A 13218-nucleotide genomic window follows, 5' to 3' on the forward strand; every position below is an offset into this window, starting at 1 on the left:
AAAAGCCCAATACATGCATTTTACAGTTTTCTTTTGATCTTCCATGTGGGTGCATATGGTATATGCAGTTTGAAAATAACAACTAAAAGGCTCTGATACGGATGTGTGCTAGCATGTGAGGAGGGCTTATGTGAGTGCAGAGTTTGGTGCAGCATCAAAGAATGGAATACACCCATTTCACATGAATTAAATTGAGCATGTAATTAACACGTGGACTTTACAAAATACTTTTGAAACACAGTTAAATCTGCTGCTTTTCTGCAATGAAGAAAGTGCTAAAAGTGAAAATATTGATACCTGTTGAGTTTGATTTTGAATGTATTTGACTTTAGGTGCATTCTGGATTCAAACCCTTGAAACCCTTCAAACCATGAAGTAATACTGAACACTGTCTTTTTATAACTGAAGTCAAAGGACTTTCAGAGCTCTTAATTATTGAGTTCTTAATTATTTTTTTTGAGAGACACAAACTGTATTTTCAGTGTAAGAAGAAACAATTCTAATTAATGTACTCCTTCTCTTTTCCCATAGTAATTTATCCAGAAACAACCTCTCAAGTTTGTCCAAGAAGCCTTTTCACCATCTGGGTTTGTCTGATCTGTAAGTTGTCAGTTTTTAAAATATAGTTTATTTTTGGCTGGAATGGAAGAACAGGACTTTGAAGCTTTTTCTGTTGAAGGTAGAGGTCCATCAAGGATTAGGGTGAAACTTTGATCCAAAGAAAGCATCGATGCTGGACATTTAATACAAAAATATTTTCATTCCAGAGCTTCAAGAAGGTCAAGTATATATTTTAAGTCAATTAGAGGTCAAAATAGCCTCTTCCCTTCAGCTTTAAGATATTTTATTGTGAGGGTACTTCACACAAAGCTGCTGGTGTTTATATTAAATATTTGAGCTAGTGAAAATACAGTCTTCCACAGATTTTCAAATTCAGATTCTCTCTCATATTCTTGTATAGGCCTCACAGCTGCTATGCTTATGGTTGGCTACTGAAGAATATTTTTATTTTCTCAGATTCTTTGAGTTGCACTGTGCTTTATATAATCATTTAGTAATGAAAGCACTGGTAAACATATATTTATTGATGGTTTCAATATTAACATTTTTATCTTCTGTTACATCAACTGGATTTTTTTAATTGGTATACATTCCAAAATTTTGGTCATCTTGTACATTCTCTGCTAATATGCAGAGAGCCTGCAGAAGCTTTAGGAGGGCTGGGGCTGCACTGGAGGGGGACACTGCTCTCCTGGAGCTCAGAGCAGAGTCAGAAGTTGTCCAAAAGTGCAACAGCAGACATGGAATCCTTGTTCTTTTCTGGTGAACTTCAGCATGTGAGAAGTGAAATGAGGAAATCTTGGTGCCAAAAAAAGAGGTTGTGCCCTTTAGGTATGTTTTGCTGATAATTAAGTTGGTATAATTATTTTCTTTAAAGCCCAGGGAACATTGCTCACTGGAATTTTCTTTCGTAACTTGACGGTCACTGAGCACTGTGATGGAAAGACTAGCTAGTTGCAGAGCACTCCCATTGCTTCATGCTCTGTGTTGGTCTGGTGGTTCTGCATGAAGAAGCAGGGGAAGGATACTGGGAGTGAGCGAGACATGGGAAAAAATGGGTGATACAAAGGTTAAACAGAGTAGTGATTGAGAGGTGGAGTCAATGGGTGATGAAGTACAAGCTGAGAGAGAAAGGAGATACAAAACTGAGATAGAGTGTTGTGGACTTGGGAAAGGGAGTGTAGGAGTAGATTAACTGAAGTTACGCAAACAGACATTGTGATGAAAGTGAGATAAACAGACATAAAGTAAGGGGAGGGATAAAAGCAGAGCCTGAAGGGAGGAACAGCAGTGATAAAATCAGTATAGTTGAACAATTCTGTTGATAATAATTAATACATAGATGGAAGATCAGAAACAGGGGAGATAGAAGAGTGCGGGTAGATGAATCTGAGATAAGAATGTTGCCATAAATAGCTTCTCAGGAACCTTCTGACAGAAAGCTGACAAGTATGCTTGTACTGTTAGTACTCTTATAAATCAAAATGTAAAGGGATGAAAAGTTCAGGATAGGCTGTAGTTGAGGCTATTCACCAGGTATTATAGAGATTGAGGTGTCACTTTGGAAGGCTTCTTTTAGAACAAACAAACTGCACCTGTAAATTTACAGCAAACAAGGTAAAGACTCATAATTTGCTTTTGCTAGGTTAGATTCTTTCTTTCACACAAGTGTCTATAAAGGGCCATTATGCCTCCAGCATCATGCCTATGATATGCCTACCTCCTGTGGTGCATTTAGCACAAAATAAAAGAGTGGAAGAAAAAGACAGCTCAGCCACTGGTCAAGAGACATTCCTCTTTTACAGGGAAGCTATAGGATGAAACAGAAGATGGAAGTAAATCTGGCAGTTTTGAAAATGCATGTCATAGGCTTTGACCCAAGGAATCTTCACGTTCATACTGTGTCTTGCACAAGCCATTTTTGTCCATGCTGTTGTGGTGTTGAAGTCCAGCAGATGATTTCTGTGATTATAAATTGCTCCTTCAGAGACTTTAGAGGATGAGCCCTACATTTGTTAATCCTCAAAGCATTTGAGATGACTTTTGGGGGAACAGGTTATGGCGCTGATAAGCTAATTTTTTAATTATTTGCACACTTTATGTCCTTAGGAGGCTTTTATGAGCATAGATTCTGTGAGAAATTTGAGCTTTTGTGTGTTGAAAATACCCATGAATCTTTGTTAAGAAAAACTTCACCTTCTAATGAAATGCCTTAAATAGTTACTCACTCACCCACTTTATTGAATCTCATGTATGCCTGTAAAAGAAAAAAAATAACACTGGGTAACTATTTATGTAGACATTGGGATGTTTCTGTTTCTGTTTAACTTGTGCATTACTGCATCACATTGTTATGTAGTTTTATTAAATTTTAAAAGTAGAATTTGTTAAGTTCACTAACCTGTAAATTCTGTGCGGTGTACCGTATCCATTTCTGTTTCAGGGCTGTGTTTTCAGTTAGTAGTTCTTCATGACATTACCTAAGGTTTTACTGTGAGATTTTCTGAAAGTTTTGTAATACATAGTAGAACATTAGGTAAAATCATTTTTAATGATTAGACTTTGTTAGTGCATGTATATAATCCACGAGTGTTTGACTCTATAAAGAATTTACAGTCTCACAGCAATAAACTATATTTGAGGTAACTGAGGAGAGACTCAGGTGTAGAAAAGAGGAATTCTGATCTCTGCCTATGAAAACAATGGACCTTCATAGAAATGCCAGTTCTCCAGTTGCTCCTGATTTACCCTGATGAATTGGAAATAGTAGTCAAATCTCCTGTGTGATTTCTCCCACCTGCGAGAGTTTGGGTCCTTGGTGCACGCAGAGCTTAGTTCCCTACATGGAAACTGTTACTGACTCGCAGCTTGCATTGGGCTGTTTACCAAGGTTGCTTACCTTATGCTTCTTAACTAGAGGGTTCAACTTGCATACTTCAACCTTCTTAACTAAAGGATTCAACTTCTACTTTCACTCAGCTGAATGCCTGGACTCCCCGTGCCCCTCATTTTTTTTCTATATGCATGACATGTTTTTTCTTCTAAATAAATTAGTATTTTTTTGCTATAGGATATTGGTGGACAATCCATTCAAGTGTTCCTGTGAAATCATGTGGATCAAGAAATTTCAAGAGACCAAGTCTTACACAGAAACTCAGGATTTATACTGCACAGATGAGAACAACAAGAGGACAGCCTTGCTGGATATGAAAGTCCCAAACTGCGGTAATATTCTTTTAACATAAAACTACTGCTAAATTATTGTGAGCCAGGAAAAACAAACATGCTTTTTTACAAGGTACCTCTCAGAATGACAACAGTGCTCTAAAGGAAAAGTTTTCAGTGGAGATATTGACCACTCTGTCATCTTTCACTCCGCTTGTAATAATTTTGGTAACTTCATAGAATCATAGAATGTGCTGAGTTGGAAGGGACCCACGAGGATCATTGAGTCCAACTCCTGGCTCTGAACAGGACACCCCAAGAGTCACACCCTCTGCTTGGGGGCATTGTCCTAACACTTCTTTAACTCAGACAGGCTTAGTGCTGTGACTGTTCTCTGGGGAGCCTGTTCCAGTACCCAACCACCCTCTGGGTGAAAAATCTTTCCCTGATGTCTAACCTAAACCTCCCCAACTCAGCTGCATGCCAGCTAATCTTGTCACTAGTCACAAGAGTGAAAAGATCAGTTTTTGCTCCTCCACTTCCCCTTCTGAGGATCTTGAAGACCACAATGAGATCTCCCCTCAGTCTCCTCTTCTCCACGCTGAACAGACCAGGTGACCTCAGCTGCTCCTCATATGGTTTCTCCTCCAAACCTTTCACCACTTCATGTAAAGTTGTTTGTTTTTTTCTCTTGATTCTTTAAGGATGTTTTTTATTCTAGTGCAGGGAAACAGAATACTGATTATAGGTAGCACACAAGAATTATATAGAATGCATGTGCCTTTGTTGAAGTAAATAGCTTCCAAGCTCAGTAGACATGAAATTTTACCTCCTTGAATTTTTTTCAGGTATTTGTGGTTAATGAAGTCTTTCTTTTCCTTCAAAAATACGAACTGTAGTACTAGGACCATAGGAAGAAATTTCAGAAAAACTATCTGCTAATTGAGACTGATTAGCAATAGCTCTGGTCTTCACACATAAAATTCTGCTGAGTTCATTTGTAAAGGCTATGCAAAAGAGTTATATCAAGCTTAAGTTTGTGGCATATTGCAGCATACTTTTTCGGTTATCATGTATGGATCTAGAGATAGTGAAAAAATGATGTAACCCATAATGCCATCCCCTTTTGTTTTGTATATGAAGTTGTTGACTGTATATGGTCCTGGGACAGTGGGGGAAAGGTTTCACCCACTAGTTGAAAAGATTTCTCCTCCTCTCTGTATGAGAGGCAGAGATGGGGTGTTTCTAGCATGATATCACATCTGCTGGACTCTGGAAATTCCTTTGTGGAGTGGGGAGCTGGGGTGCCCAGCAGCAGGAAGACAAGAAGTAAGGGGAGCAAGGGCATCCTGATTTGGGTTGGAAAAGCTGTAAGTGAAGAGGAACAGCAGGACAAATTATACCTTTTCTCCTTCCACCTTTGCCCATTGAGTGTTCTTTTCTGCACTGCCTGTATGGAGGATATGACGTCCTCTGATAGCAGCTGCCAGTAAAGAACAGCCATGATGGGGACCTATTGCAGGCCCAACAAGTGCAGCATTTAATGACAATGGTACATTTTGTGATCACATATCATGCTCTAAGTCTTGTGTCCAGCTTCCTTCTGGGACCAGGTGTGGTGGTGTATTCATGGCAAAAATAGTGCTAGTGTCTGGTACAATCAAAAAAAAACCCACAAAACAACCTGTTTAGGGGTTCTTGTGAGCTGCAGAGTAGGTCTCGTGTACTCTAGGATCTGATTTACCTGAAATGGGAGATGGTACCTAGCTGAGCTCCAGCTGCATAGACTAGAAGGTAGATTCATGTGCTGGGTGTAGAGAGGTTGGTGTGCTGTTGGAGTGACCTCAGTTAGTGCAAATCAGGAACTCCAGCACAGTCTTTCGTAACATTCTTGGCTGGCACCTCTATGAGCTACCAGGGAGTTGGGATTTTCCTTTGAAAACTTTTGATGTTAAATACCCAGAATTAAACCTATGAGACATTAGTTCTTCCTCCTGATTTCTTAACCATCTGCAGTCAAAACAGGCTTGTCTCTGACCTCTGGGTGCTGTGTAGGTGCATATGTGTGTACCCATGCGTGCATCCTGTGGGCATATCTTGACTGAAATACTTGTCATGACAAGGGAAGGTGGTACTTCCAACTAGGGAAGGAAAATGAGGAGGAAAGATGAGTATATACAACATTTAGATTGGAAGTTGCAGTATGTGCAATTTGCATATGGAAAACATGCATTGTTTTGAAGATTTGTGTGGATGTCAGCACATGCCTACAAATCATTTATGTTAGCTTTCAGAGTCCAGATATCACCAAGCTTTCCTTAACATTATTTCCCTTATCTTTTAGATGCTCTTTCCCCTTAATTTACCTTTTCCAAAATGAACCAATACAGGGTATAAGGTTTTTAATAAAGATGACAACTCAGGCTTTTCCTAGACACAGAACAGAGAATCCCAGATAAAGAGGAATGACCATTTTGATGGAATGTGTTCTGGAAGGTATCTGAAAGATCCAATGCATAGCTCTTTCAGTATCTTTGCAGATATATTTCTGTATTTTAAAGGACAAGACTTAGTTTCAAAACAAAACGACTCATGATGCTGGTTTATTTAATTTCCAGAACTTTCTGTGAGGCTAATAGGTAGAACTGAAATAGAAGAGGAATTCAGCTTTTCACATATCTGAACTTTTTCTTCCCATGAGCTATGTGACCTTTTTAGCTCCCTTTAATGTTAAGAGAAATTTTTGGCATGCAGGCCTCTGCATTTTGTTAATTAGATGTTTTCTAATTTTTCTCTGCTAATTGAATGGTTTCATCCTATATTCTTGTTGAATTTGTTAGGTTTGTTTTTTTAAGTTAGAAAATAAGCAAACACACCTATGTTATGTCTTCAGGTGTTATGAATTACTTCATGATATTATAGTTTATATATAAATGCATATATAAAAATACATATAACATATACATATACAGTTTATATATATACATATATATTACAGTATGTGGTAAATGTTTTGGCAATAGGATGTCTTGCTACTGTGTGCTGTGAATAAATCTCTTGCTGAGAATTAGGTAGAGACCACTATGGTTTCGTGATCGTAAGGCTTTAGTTTATACAAATTGATGAGAAAATTAGCAAATTTCTGTGGTACTTTACTTATTGTTTGTATGGCAGAAGTGTTCAATAACGTACTGAGACTGATTGCACTTTAGATGCCATCAACTTTGTGATTTATTTTCTTGAGGTTTAAATTCAAATGTGCTCACTATCTAGAAGATCCTTTCCAGCTGCAGTATTAGAAGTGTCAACCAATAATTTTTTTTTAACTGCATTTGAAATGTATTTAGATAGGATGAAAATTGTCAGATTCTCCCAAGTTTTAAATTCACACATAATTACTATGTCAAAAGTTTTCAAGTTGCATCTACCCCAGTAGAACCTTCTGTGTAAGAAATGATGGTGTTTAGTTTTGCCATTTTCACAGCATTTGCTGGTTGTCTGTATAGCATGGACAACATCTTCACCTAGTCAGTCCTCTTTTGTTTCCACGTGATAAATAGCATTAGAAAATCAAAAAGAGAACTAAATAAGTAAACACTTCGTTCTTATATTACTTCTGTAAGTTCTGGTGGCAGTTACCACCAGTGTGTTAAGTGCTTGCAAGCAAGGCATGTTGTATACCTGGCGTAAGGTCACTCAAAAGACCCAAAAGACCCAAGAGATCTTCTCCAGATCACCTGGAGCTCACTCAGTGTCAGGGAGGCAGGACCATGTCTTTGGGACTGGTTGCTGATGTGTTGCTCACTCCCTCTGGTAGGCATTCAATTACTCAACTATTACTGATTTCAGTGATACTGGAAGAAATCTTTTTATCTTGTGATGTTTTGGGGAAAGGAATGGCTTCTACAGCTATCTCTGCAGTCCTATGCAGACCTCATGTTGCTCTGGATCTCAGTCTGGTAATGGCATTTTGCCTTATCTGGTAAATTATGCAGATACGATGCCTAATCAGTTTTTCAATTTTGCTTACTGTTGCAGCTTGGATGCTTGTTTATCATCTATGGTTTTTCAGATGCCTTCTGTCTTGTCATTGGTTATGTATGCTTGTGAAAATCTACTGAAAAATGTCGCAAATTGCTTCTGTGTACTAATTTGCTGTACATATAACTAAGGTATGTTTAGACTTGCGTGTTTACATATGCAGCTGTGGAACTGTTGTCTGGTCTGAGAACTGTGGGATTTTATGAATGCTCACATTCTTTTCCTGTCTCCTCCCTTACACATGAAGTATTGCAGTGTTGCTTTTAGTGCTGCTTCTTGTGTATGACTGACAAAATTTTAGAAGTCGTTGTAATGTAGAATTTCAATCTAAGGTGATGGATTGCCCATTTCTTGCTTGTTGGGGAAAGCCATGAATTTTAACAGGCAATTGTTCAGATGACTGCAAATGTACTGGACTGGATCTGGCCTCATTTCAACCTGTTTCTGATGTTTTTTTGGTCCTAGAGGTAAATAAGTAAATGGTAATACCAGACTGGAGGCAGGTGGTTATAAATTCTAAAGGGCAAAAAAGGCAAACTGAAGGATTGACACATATGTTTCTTTGAATTTGCAGAAAAGATTGTGTTGTCAATAAAATAGGCAATCATGGCACAGTGCAGTCTAAAACCATAAGTAAAGGCATAATCCAGTGGGTGTTGACATTTTTTTTCATTATCAGCCAGGTTTCACAGATAAGACTATTAGAAGGAGAACGTTACAGGCAGAATGAATTGAGTTTAAAAAAGCCTTAAATGTTCTTAATGTTTAGTTAAAATATTCATGGAATCTGTGGCCTGTGTTGTTTTAGATGTTATTTTGGCTCAAAATCTAGATGTGATGCATGATGTTTGGTGACAAACTGTTCTTATTTTCTCTGTAAGAGTTTTGATTCTTGTCTGTGATCATGGGCTGTGTGAAAAAGTTTCATTTTTTATGAGACTTCCACAGTATTGGGGTTTCACTGTTGCTCCCAAGTTGAATTAGAATTTTCCATACTTAATTAAAACAATTTTTTGGCTTATAAGTGAAAACAACCAATAATTTATGGAGTTTGAAAAGGCAACAGGAATCTTATTTTCGAAGACACATACGTAACTTCTTTGTGAACATGTTTGTAAATCAAACATGAACTTTAATGCAGATGTTTAGACACGAACATCTACATGATATGTAAATTAGGAATTGTGAATGATGATAACTGAGTGATGTATTTGAATGTCTCATCTTAAAAAATAAAACAGATTTTTGTTTGGTAATTCTGATTCAAGTTCTACTTTAATTTCAATGAAGCAGATTTGTAATACAAAGCATGTTAGAAATAGAAGGAAGCAAGACACTATCCAAGGGAAAGAAATGTGTCTGGATCACTCAAGTATTGTCCCTGAATTCAGCATATTGTGCAGGTTTGCAGAGGTGCTCTCTATGCCTGACTTGACACACCTGTCTAAGTGTGGAGTACTAATCCACTGAGTAGAACAGCTGTCTGACTCTTGTCTGGCGGTATTCTTACTTTGCTCTTACAGTCTATCTGGGTGAAGACTGATGACTAGGTAACTGTATTCTGGAGTCTAGAGAAAGTATCTTTTTCTTTAAAAGTGGAAACTTTTCATGAAGACATCTCTTCAGTAATATGCTTGGTATACCATATATTTGGTATTGATAATGAAAGCCATAATTTTACTTGTTTATATTGTTCTCTGAAAATATTCCTGTTTCAGGATCACGTGTTTGCAGGATTACACAGGTCAGCATTATTTTGAGTATTTTCTAGACACACATGAAATTCCACAAATAATGATACAGGAACTGCAACTGCATTACATGCACTTAGTGAATAAGAATCCATTTGTTAGATGTTTGCATAAGCTACTTTAGGCCTCATTAACTTACATTACAAGGGCTGTTTAGCTCTCAATTCATCTGTTAACCTTGTGGCTGCCGTATTCAGCCCAACTTCACTACATATCTTTGGTTTTCTTTTGAAAGTTGTTATGGATAAACTGAAGCTTAAATGCCAGGTAACAACAATTTCTTTAGGTGTAATTTAATTTGCTTAGCCATTCAGTGAACATGGCTAGATACCTTCATGATAGTGCTAGAAAGGGAAATGTTGACTAGATTGATAGCATCTGTAGAAACACATAGTCTCAAAATTCTTGCAGACAAAGTGTTTAAATAAATACTGTGGACAAGGTCAATTAAACAATTCAGGTGCTGCAGGATCCTGCGGCTTCCTACTAAAACTGAAGCCATGTCTAGGGACCTTAAAAGAAAGGTCCTGAGCAAAAGTTAAGGAGCTGATGTAAACCTTGGAAATGTAAGCCCTTTTTCTGGTTTGAGATATCAGCAACGACCTTCAGAGCTTCTGTACAGATTGACGGCAGAATTCAGCTCACTGTCCAAGTGAATTTGAGTGGTGTGGTGGGTTGACCTTGGCTGGATGCCAGGTGCCCACCCAGCCGCTCTATCACTCCCCTTCCCAGCTGGACAGGGGGGAGAGCAAGGTGGAAAAAAACCCAAACAATTCATGAACTGGGATAAGGCAGTTTATTTAAAGCAGAAAGTAAAGTGAAGCTTGTGTGTGCAGAAGCAAAAGATAACATGGTTTATTCTCTACTTCCCATGAGCAGCGATGGTCGGCCACTCCCGAGCAGCAGGGCTTCAGGACGCGTGACGGTTCCTCAGCAGGCAGCCATTGGAGACAATGAATGCCTGCCTTCCTGCTCCGTGCTTTAGCTTTTCTATCTGAGCTGACATCATATGGTATTGAATACCCCTTTGGTCAGTTTGGGTCAGCTGGCCTACTTGGGTCCCCTCCCAGGATCTTGCCCTCAACTGAGGAAGGAATGTTACAGTGCTGATGCTGTGCTCAGCAGTAGCCAAAACAGTGGTGTGTTATCAACACCCTTCTAGCTACCAATGCAAAGCACAGCACTGTGAGGGCTACTGTGGGGAAATGAACTCCAGTTCAGCCAGACCCAATACAAGTGGGTGCACAGCTGTTGGTGGTTTTCACCTGCACTGCATTCATTTGAAGCCCTGGATGGGGGTGTTCTGTAGAGGTAGTGCTTTTTGCTTTGGTTGTGAAGATGAGTTAGCACATTTTGTGGTCTTTGCTGTGGCACACACTGGCTCTATATAAAAAAGTTTGCTTCTAGTGACAAGTTCTGTTGAATAGAGTGATGGAGTGTTTAAAGGCAAAGTAAGAGTGCATTGGCTGTGGGAAAGCGAACTTTAAATTAGACATCATCTTCTGGTGGAGACTGTGCTTGTTTAATTGTTTTCTGTGAAGGTTCCCAGCTGAATGTTACAATCAGGTGTGTCATGATTGGAGAAAGATTTCTTTTAGTATTTTAAAGTATTTGTGTGGCTCAGTGAGCTGCCACATCACTCTTTCTGCCTCCTGACAGAAATACGTTCCTCCATAGGTACGTACCTCCATGAGGTAGGTGCTGTAAGGATCACATCTGGTGCAGTAAGAAAATGAGAGCTGGAATTCTAAGGTGTACTGAAGCAGCAATCCACGTCTAGCAAGATGTCAGAAATGAGTTTGTTCAGTGTGCATATGCCTTCCAGCTGCTTATTAGTAAATGTTGAAGGCATGGGACAGTCTTAAACTTTGGTCTCAGTGACTTCCTCAAGTTCAGTTCAAGAATATAACCTGCAGCTTTGGAGATAAAGTACTCACCACTGATCTGTAGAGTGTCTGAGACTATTCTAACTTAACTGTATCAGACCTGTGCAAAGTACCATTTGGTACATTTGGTCATTGTGGAAAACACCCATCAGGATTTTCTGTGCCACATGGCAAGCATATGTCGATTCAGTGATGATTTAGTGCTTTATTCAATGGCTGTATTTTCCCCTAAAGATTGAAAGAAGTTTTGATATGGGACCGTTTTTTTTAATTTGCACTCACACTTGGTCAGCAGAGTATGGAAATTTACTGAGGAAAAGGGTCATAATCCAGGATTCCTTTTTGTCTTTTCCCCTTATATCTCTAATATTGATGCCTTTATTTGTCATTTTAATCCATTGGAAATTTCAAGTTTTGTTGTTCATAATGGCAAAGTCCTAGTGGAGCAATGGAGAGTAGTGCCTGGTGGTTAGTGCAGTGAAATGAGAACAGGAGAAGAATGGGAACATAGGCCTTCAGAAAAAAAAGGAAGATGGAGATCTTTGGGCTCCAGAAGATAAATGAAAGATGATAATTTGTTTCAAATGTTCCTTATTTCTGCTAATCCTGTCTTTTATTTGCCTAATATATTTTTAATGCTCATTGAAAATGTTTGTGGATATCATCTTGTAGTAACTTTTGTGAGATTTCTGCAACTTATCTCTGTGTATTGAGCATTTTGATTCTGTGTTTGTGATACAACAGGAAATGGAAACATTTATTATTTATGTGTCTTTAATTCACAATTTGCATGTAAAATTCTGAGTTGTCCTGTTTATAGTGTTTTAAAGATGCAGCCAGATGATTTTTGGCCCTGTCATTTTGCAGACTTTAAGTAGAAACATGCCCACTTACCCAGTGGCTGAAATCTGGCTCAGAGTTTTTTGGCTGCAGGCATTTAAGTGAAACTTAGGAGGTGAATCATGTATCTAACATCTCCTATCTTTATAGCTAGAATTACTAGGAATTTTCCTGCTTTGTGTTTTTTAAACACTTAAAAAACCCATAGGAAAAGACCTTTGAACTTTGTAAATATTACTGTATTTTCCAACAAGGCAGAACTTTAATAGAATGATAAAACTGTTTTCCTTCCATTGATAAAACCTGTTTTGAGCCAATGAGACCTCTGAAATTTCAAGAGCCATGACAGTTCATAACAAATTACATTGTGAACCGTTCTGTTTTCAGGCTCAAGACAGTACAGATAGTGGGTGTTATGAAGCTGTACTGTAGTGATGTAATCAATTGTATGTTTTCTCCCTAGAGAGAAAAAGCAAAACCAGGGGAGCCAAGAACCTTAGACTGTATTGAAACTTTATGTGAGGCAAGTAGACTGGATTTGAGCCACAGTACCTTAAGAATTGTGGTGGATATTTTATAGATCAGTGATTCTGGTAGTCTGCCTTTACATAGTTCAGTTTGATAGATGGTTGCTGCCTCAGTATTAATTTAATCATTCTGGGTCTGATAATATCTACTAAGAAGATGATTAAGGGTTTCAGATAAGGATTAAAATGATCTTATTAGAAATCAGATGCAGTTGGCTAATTTCAAGAAAAAAATGTCATTTTTTCATGGTAGTTACTTGTTCTTATCACAGATTGACCTCCAAAAACATGCCAAACAAAAGGGAGATGTCATGGGCCACATTGAAAACCATTTAGTGACACGGCATCATGTCTAGACTTCAAGGACTTTGTTGACAGACCAATGAAAATCAGGGACTTAGTGTGCAAAGGATTTCATAAATGAATGCAATATTGAATTTACGGTAT

At 38.3% G+C, this 13218-nt stretch overlaps 1 protein-coding gene across 16 annotated transcripts in view; it reads left to right on the forward strand.

The window, feature by feature from the left end:
- The window catches only part of NTRK2 (neurotrophic receptor tyrosine kinase 2), a 203686-nt gene that overhangs the window by 25886 nt on the left and 164582 nt on the right, over positions 1-13218 (forward strand). For all 16 annotated transcript variants that reach the window (XM_064643024.1, XM_064643023.1, XM_064643025.1 and 13 more), the window contains 2 exons: positions 532-600; positions 3632-3786. In XM_064643024.1, the coding sequence (XP_064499094.1) occupies positions 532-600; positions 3632-3786 (224 nt within the window). The remainder of the gene's footprint in view (positions 1-531; positions 601-3631; positions 3787-13218) is intronic.

The sequence above is a fragment of the Pseudopipra pipra genome, chromosome Z (assembly GCF_036250125.1).
Source record: "Pseudopipra pipra isolate bDixPip1 chromosome Z, bDixPip1.hap1, whole genome shotgun sequence".
Lineage (NCBI taxonomy): Eukaryota > Metazoa > Chordata > Aves > Passeriformes > Pipridae > Pseudopipra > Pseudopipra pipra.